Source organism: Dromaius novaehollandiae, chromosome 5, assembly GCF_036370855.1.
Source record: "Dromaius novaehollandiae isolate bDroNov1 chromosome 5, bDroNov1.hap1, whole genome shotgun sequence".
Taxonomy (NCBI): domain Eukaryota; kingdom Metazoa; phylum Chordata; class Aves; order Casuariiformes; family Dromaiidae; genus Dromaius; species Dromaius novaehollandiae.
In genome coordinates this window covers 66,661,118-66,668,890 of record NC_088102.1, presented here as the reverse complement: position 1 = coordinate 66,668,890, position 7,773 = coordinate 66,661,118, and the positions used below count along the sequence as shown (strand labels likewise).

Here is a 7,773-nt window from a genome sequence, read left to right as displayed (position 1 = left end):
CCGAGTAACTTGGAAACAGCAAACTTCTTGCCATGCTTTCCTAACCACAAAATTTTGGCCCAGGGCTCCCTGTCCAGCTGCAGGCGCTGCTGCTGGAAATATGCAGCAGGGCTGGGCAAAGGGGTGGGGGGTGGGGGGGGAGAGGGGTGGGCAGAGGGGAGAAGCACACGGACAGAGTGGTCTGGCAGCTGGAGGAGAGGTGCCACGCACGAGGCTCTCCTGCAGCATGAGGGAGACCATATGGAGGGTCATCTGGCAGCTCTCCTTGTGCAGCCCGGACAGGTGGCTGCTCTGCTCCTCTAGCCTTGCAGCTTGCAGCAGTTTCACCGGATCTGCGCTCACGACGGAAGCAGGAGCTGAACTCCTGGGAGGGACCAGAAAGGCAGCATCCATCCGCAGGGCTCCAGTGGCAGCAGAGGCTGTTGAAACCACAGTGTCTTTCCAGACTGGCTTTCAAAAGCTGCCACCAGGAAAATTCAGCCCGGACCGCCGCTGTCCCCTCTCCCAGGCTGTGCGTGGCTGCAGGGGCATGGACACTGCCATGAAGCTCCTGGTTATCGGCAATCTCCAGTTCCTCAAGGCTGGCTTTGCTTCACAGCAGAGGAGACCGCACTCTTGGGAGAGTGTTTCTAAAAGCCTCTGTTCTCCTAATGCAAAATAATGCAAATGAAACTCAGGGATAAACCTGACAGGGATAAACCCCCAGGAGGGAAGGCACCAAGGCAAGGTACCTTGTGGCACATTTTACCAGCCGGGCATGACAAAGGTGGGGGTTGAGAAGGGACCTGCATGTGTCAGAGCACTCCCAGCGCGGGATACACAGCCTCGCTCCATTAAAGCAGGGGAGACAGGGAAAGCTGGACTTGTGGGTGCAAAAACAAGAGAGGAACAAGCTGGTCCAGCAGACAGCATTACCCCGCTCGAGCATCAGCAGCCGCTACGTGGGCTGCATGCACCACAGCTCAGCCACTAGTATCGACAGCAATCAATGTGTGCCGGCGGCAGACAGCTCAGGGAAACTCCTTTTGGCTGAAATCTGCTTTCTATACATGATTTGTCAAATACTTGTGAATGACAAGCACATCCTGTTAAAGGACCCTGCTTGGGCCACTGGCAAACGGAGGAGAGAACTGGATACACTTTGTAAACCGGTCATGGCAGTTGGCCATGATTTTTCTCTGTACAATTAACAGATGACTTAATTCTTTGCTTAATCTGAACTATTTCCGTCTTGTATCTGAGGAAGTTCAGTTTCCCAACTGCCTTTCTATATTTGGGCTGTGAACTTCAGGAAGCTGGTCAGCATGAAATTTCCATAGCTATTCCTTAGTAATATTTCCCTAGAAAGATAAGCCTCATTCAGGTCTTTCTGCCCTCCAACTCATCCACGAGGCACCAGGGATACTGTGGTGCTCTGCATACCCGCTTCAGCGCTGTGTGATCCTCCTCCCTAAGTCCCAGGCAGTTCATATGGATGGCAGAAAAACGGTGTTAAATGATGGGTGGCTCCAGGCATATCTGGTACCTTTTAAAACTGCCTTACCAGGGCACAGACAAGAAACTCCTGATATAAATGCTAATGGCCCCTGTCCCCAGAGATGGATGCATTAAATGGCACAATGCTTTGAACAGATTCACAACATTTATTCAACTGCTTTGAAGGTGCAATAGCATAAGTGCATGTTTCTCCCTTTCACCCACGTCTCCCCACTGCTGGCCTCTCTGCTAGTTGCAATAGTTTTCCAGTTGGTAGAGGGAGCACGTGTTATGGCAGCATTGCTCAACAATTCCTCTCTTCACTTTCTCGTATTCCTCCTGCTGGAACGGCAGCTCTTCAGCCTCGCCACGCAATGGCCCGCTCACTGCCAGGAAAAAAAAATGATAAGCTGTGGACTCCATGCAACATCAGCGCTTGCTGTCGAGCTCTGCAGAGGCCCCCCCCTTATGGACACCAGGATTGGCCAGAGTGGGCTGGAAAATGGGCGGACCATGGCAAAGATTTCCCCGTGCCGATGCTGTCTGTAGCACCTTCGGGCTCTGTGTCTCCTCTCCCGAAAGAATCCCACGGTGCGTGAAAGCAGCCAAGCTGCGTGGACATTGGCAGCGCGAGGGACAAAGGGACGCAGAGGTTTTGCCGAGGCAGCCATGTGGAGAGGAAAAGAAACCCTGTACCCTCCCCGGAGTGAGCAGCTAGTAAATAAGATGATAAAATAAAATGGGCTTGCCTGCTCCGCAGGGATAAGCTGCTTGGAAGTGCAGCCCCCCTTGGGCAGCGAGCCGTTCTCCTGGAAGCCGGAGCAAACAGTGGCAACGTCCGTGGGACCGCAGGGAAGGGTTCGTCCCAGGGCTGGACGCGTTTCCCAGCTGGTTCTGAACAGCCTGCTCCTGCTCGCTGCTGGGATGCAGCCTCGGGCCGATTGCAGAAGTGTTTGTGTGTGTCCGTGCTCACAGCTGGGGACAAGTTGTAAAAGGAACGCTAAACTGGGGTATTTGGACACAAAACTCAACAAAATGTGTCATTTACTGATGGGAACTTGAAAACTTGTCAAGAAAACCATTCAGGTTTTAGTTGCCCGCTGAAAACACAGAAAATAAAGCTGTGATTTTCCTGCAGGAAGAAAAGAACCCCTGACAGCCACAGTTGTTCCAGGGCTTGGGAGGGCTCTATGGCTAAATCAGGAGGTCTTCAGTGACTTCAATATAAAAAGAAAGTGCATGGAAAGCGAGGATAAGATGCGGTTTCTAGGGCAGTATAAAAGTATAGCACAAGATGCAAAGTCCCAAAGCCCCCAAAGCATAATGTAATGAGCAAGACCCAAGAGTGACAAGAAATCATTGTGTTAGTGTGCTGGGAGGAAAACTTAGAAAAGATTTATTCCAACATTTCATGGAGGAGGATATATCTAGTGGAAATTTCATGATTTACTCATCTTCATCCTTCAGGTCAGCTGGGAGAAGATAGTAAGTACAACCAGCTCATGTGACAGAGAGGTATTAGCTCAGGCTGAAATACTGGAAAAAGAGCTAGAAAGTTCTTAGATCTTTCAAATTGGTTGGCCTTAATGAAATTCTTCCTACAATATTTAGAGAATTGGATAAAAAAAGCTTTAAACCCATGTGTGATTGTCTTCAGTAACATCAAAAACAAATCAAATAGCCCATGTGGCCTTTCAGAAAAAATCACAGCAAACCAGCTACTTATCTTCTATGACATTATCTTGCTTCACCTTCCTAAGACCTCTAAGACTATTTCACAGGCCAGTCACATACATGTATGGATGTATATGCATATACAGACACAAATGAACCCGCTATTTGGTGGGAGAAGGATGGGTGGGACAGCTGTATTGTAGTCAGAGTAGGTGATATAAAGGTGATATAATCATCTTTGAGCTAGAGGGTTAAAACGAGTGGGACTTGGTGAGGGTCTCTTCTGCGCCTGGTGCTATTCAAAATCTCCATTAGCAAGTCAGAAGATGGAGGAGGGAGTGTGCTTGCTGAATTTATAGAGGACGTGAAGCCAAGGGGAACTGCGAGTACCCATCTCCCAAGAGAGACATCATCCTTGCGTTACAGCTTGAGCACTGCAGGTCCTGGCTGTGTCTGGATATGAATGGGAAACACAGTGTTCAAAGGCAGCTGTCCAAAACGCCTCATCCCACCTACATTCGCATTCAGACACTAAGTGCTGGAACCTGGGGCAGGGATTCAGCACAGAGGGGGTTGCAGGCCACGTTTCCCTCTGAATCCTGCCTCCCCGGCTTTTGCAGGGGACGATGAAGTAAAAGGGTAAAAGACTTCAGTTTGCCACAGAGCATTTTCAGTTACCATAAGCAATATTTTGAGCCTGAGACCTTACACAGCTCGCTATTGTGTGTCATGAAACAAAAACAGGTTCTGTCTCTCTATGTCTTCCGATTTCCCTGTTCCTATAAGCGTTCGGTAAAAGCAGCTTTTCCAAGAGATAGCCGGGTAGGGGACGTGGCTATTGGTGGTGGGTGGATGCAGCTGGTGGAGAACTCCTCTGCCTCCAGGGAGAGGATGCGGTGGCACAGGAATCAGTCTGAGGATCATCCCGTCATAAGGAAGGTGGTGGTCCCTGTGCAATGCTCTTGCCCTCTGGCTCCCACCTCTGATGTCCCTGCACCTACACCAGCTGATGCTCACCAAGCCATGGAAAGGCAGCATTTCCAATAGGTCCCTGTATGGCACCATGCCCCAAACACCATTCCTAAGTGACAGCTCAGGAAGGAGATTAGCGTCAGATACAGAGCACTGAAGTTGTGTTTTTTACTGTTATGTTTCTTTTCCACAAATCTGTTTCCAATTTTGAAATTTAACTGTTGATAGAAGACATTTGCTCGCTGCTTGCACCTCCTCTGGAGTTCAGACTCAATCACAACTGAAACCGAGAAGCACAGGACATGCCATTTCCCAGAAACAAAAAGTTCAGATAAAGCATTTAGGACAAGTTCAGAAATCTCCAGAGTTGTTTGGAAGCCAGTAGCTTCCAGAGCGGGATTAGACAGCAACGCCTGCCTTGGTGGCCCGCAGTCTAGTTCATCAGGGGGCAGGGCAGGTGACAGAGAGCAGAGTATCTCTGTCCTGGCAAAATTGCATTTTCCTTGCTACTGATTTACAAAAACAACTGCTCCACTAAAAAAAAAGCAAAATAAACAAACAAACCCACCTCATCTCTTTTGGTTTTGCAGAATGTCAGCTTTTTGTTTTCTTAACCTGCTATACACAAAAAGGGTGAGATGGACACTGACTCCATCACAACATACTCAAGCTAATCCATTTACCGCCGTGAAATGAGAGACAGTATAAAGCTGTAGGGGGCTGCAAGGCTGCTGAAGGGCAAGATCAGAACTCGATATTACCTTGGCAAACTACAGAAACACTCTGAAAAGATAGGATGCTATTCAGCAAGAGTTGGGTAAGATGCCAGTCCTGCACACAGGACAAAGGATGGGCAGTGCTTCAAGGACCACTGGTACATCGGAAGGGAGGGCCAAAGGACCCCAGGGAAACAACAATCATTGCCAGTCAGCAGGGCAGTGCTGCTTTGAAAAAGGCAAACCACATGCATAGGCAGGAAAACTGGGTGAAAAACATGTGACTTCATTCTTCCAGTTTCTTCTTCACTCTACTTGGCGGTAAGGCCTCAGCTGGAGTCCTGTGCGCTTCTCCAGGCACCACAGTTCAAAAAAGATGTGGACCATGTTGAGAATGATTTTCATGGACAGAGATTTAGAAAATACGACCTAAGAAGGCAGATTGGGGAAGTTGGGGGGGCTCAGCTGAGAGCACATTGAAGTTAGACATGGTAACAGTCTTCAAGTATTTTGAAAACTATAAAGAAGAAAGCAGTAGACCCTTCCCCAGGTCCACTATGGAGAACACAAGGAAAAATTTACAGCAAGGGCCATTCAGGTTAGCTATTAGCGAGAAACATTTCCAGAGGAAGGTCAGCTGAGCATGGGAACAGATAGTTTCAGAAAGCAGGAGGCTCTTCCTCACTGGAGGTTTTAAAGAGCACGCTAGACAAGCATGGGTCAGGAACGATACAGGGATAACTGATCCTGCCCTGGAGCAGAAGGAGGGCTTCTTGAGTTCTTTCCATCTTTATTTTCTATGATCACTTCCAGGCCCATGCAATGGCCACACAAGGCTGAGATGGGTGCTGTTTTCAGCCTATGGTTTCCAAGAGACCGGCAGACAAGCTTAAGCTTTCAATGGCAATTCCTTCTGCCTCATAAATCCTCTTTCTCTGCCTGCCCTCCCACCTGCCTTTTTAACCTGAAGAGCTTTTCATTGGCAATATGGTGCTTTTCGTATTTTAAAGGTATTCCTGGCATCTGCCATTGAGGACATTACTGCTCTCACTGACCAAGATAGGCCGTTGCCTTTTACACCACATACTATACAACTGTGGTCACAGTCGGTGGCTGGACTCCTGGTTGCCACCAGAGAAAAGGAGCATACTACTGTAATTAATCCCTGTCCCTATGCTGCACACACTCCTCCCCTCTGTGCAGAAGGGCACCTCTAGCATATCTGGGCCTCCTCTTTCGTCATGGACCACGCTGGAGGGAGAAGCAGCTTGTTACGACCGAGCAATATCTTCACCAGGTGTCTGCACATGGCACGTGAGTTTCTGCTGGAAGAGAACTCATCCGAACAGTGAAAGAGCTGGCAGGGCACCTTGCCAGGCTGCTGGGGAGCCCGCACTTACCCAGAGGCTGCTCAGCGTCCCGCCGGGCTTTGGGGGAGTAGAAGAAACCCCGCTCCCCACACACCAGGTAGAGAGCCTCCACCAAGTGGGAGCCGCAGAGGTGCTGGTTGGCAGCTGCCTGGCTGGTCCCAGGGCCAGAAAGAGCAAGAAGGGCTAGGAGAGGCAGGGATCGGATCCAGAGAGCCATGGTAACCGGGCCGAGACCTGGGGGTAGGAGGGAGAGGAGAGACAGGGAGGCCTGAGAGGGAGAATTAAGTTGCCGTCAGGCATCTCACACCCTTCAGCTCCTTTGGCACAAACCTGAGACCAAAGAAGCAGATGGACCCTCTGAAGATCATCTGGCGGGAAATGTCAGGACAGCTTTATGCATCAGGCTTTGCAAGTCATAGTAAATGACTAATAATTATAGCCAACAGTCTGTATCCACCGATATGCTCCTGTCAGTCCTGCCCTCCCTGCTCACTTAGCCAGACTGGGCCCCAGTTGCCTGCGTATGGGAAAACCAGCAGCAGGAGCTGCCCTGCATCCCACCCCCAGCTCAGAGCTCTGGGGCGGTGCCATCACGGGGAGACTCTGCGAAATTTGCTTAAAATCCAGGTGCCTTTTCCAGTCAGGATCTGTGACTGCATGCAGAGGGCCTCTGCCAGGCTTAACGTTAGAGACTGCAGAGCGAGCTCACATCTTGGATGTATCAACACTGGCAAAAGCTGCTCAGCCCTGAGGCTGGGCTCCTGAAGGGGGGCCTGCGTGCTGGAAGAGCCTTCTGATGTGCCTGCCCAGGGGAGCAGAGATCAGCAGACGTCTTCAGGGGAAAAACCCTCAGTGCCAAGTCATAAGGGGCTGCTCTTTATGAGGGCCCAAAAACAACACCATGTGCTCGAAGACCCGAGAAGACCTCATTTTCTTGGACTAGCAAGCCAACGCTCGTCACTAGCAGCTACATCTACTTGAGAAAACAGCTTCACAAAACACAGGTAGAAGCTAAGAGGAGGTAATCGGACTTACCTGAAGTAGTATCAGCAAGCGATAGAGAGGAGTTTGCTCCCGGAGGTGAAGACTGTTTGGTAGCAATTTCCCCACCCTCCATTTCCCATATTTATATGCTTTACATTAGCCCAAATGACACAAGATCTAGTCAGAAGCCCGCCTTCTCAGTGACGCCCTAGCCAAAATTTTTGCTGTTTGGGCACATTAAGTTCTTGCTACGTAGCATCAACAGGTCTTTAGGCAAGTTAAGATAGAAGCAACAGTTTGCAGTTTCCATCTCATTTCGTCTGACCTGTTTTTGCTTCCCCGCAGCTCTGTCCTGAGCCATCAGCAACCCTTTTAGCAGGAGGTAATGGTGCTATTACAGCTGTAATGATTACACTAATGCTGGCAATAGGTACTGCTGGCATTGAGGTGGCCAACAGCCTGTCTGTCTCAACAGCTGTTTCTGAAGTGCAAAATTAAAGGCAAACATGTTAATATGTTTGATTAATATCACCTCAGCGAGTATGCTGCAATGGGACAAAGTTGTCAGTGAGACCACGCCA

At 49.6% G+C, this 7,773-nt stretch overlaps 1 protein-coding gene across 1 annotated transcript; it reads right to left on the bottom strand.

Moving 5' to 3' along the window:
- Positions 1-1,627: 1,627 nt before the first annotated feature.
- INS (insulin) lies at positions 1,628-7,308 on the bottom strand. The gene is made up of 3 exons (XM_026092712.2): positions 7,244-7,308; positions 6,239-6,442; positions 1,628-1,862 (listed from the first exon to the last, which is right to left on the bottom strand). Exons 2-3 carry the CDS (start codon positions 6,423-6,425, stop codon positions 1,726-1,728), a joined length of 324 nt encoding a protein of 107 aa, XP_025948497.1. The 5' UTR covers positions 6,426-6,442; positions 7,244-7,308; the 3' UTR covers positions 1,628-1,725.
- Positions 7,309-7,773: the final 465 nt, after the last annotated feature.

Excerpts from the sequence above, each read along its gene's own strand:
- INS (XM_026092712.2), bottom strand. The coding sequence starts at position 6,425 with ATGGCTCTCTGGATCCGATCCCTGCCTCTCCTAGCCCTTCTTGCTCTT. Across the intron at positions 1,863-6,238 it reads GGACGCTGAGCAGCCTCTGG|TGAGCGGGCCATTGCGTGGC; the intron begins GTAAGTGCGGGC and ends TTTTCCTGGCAG.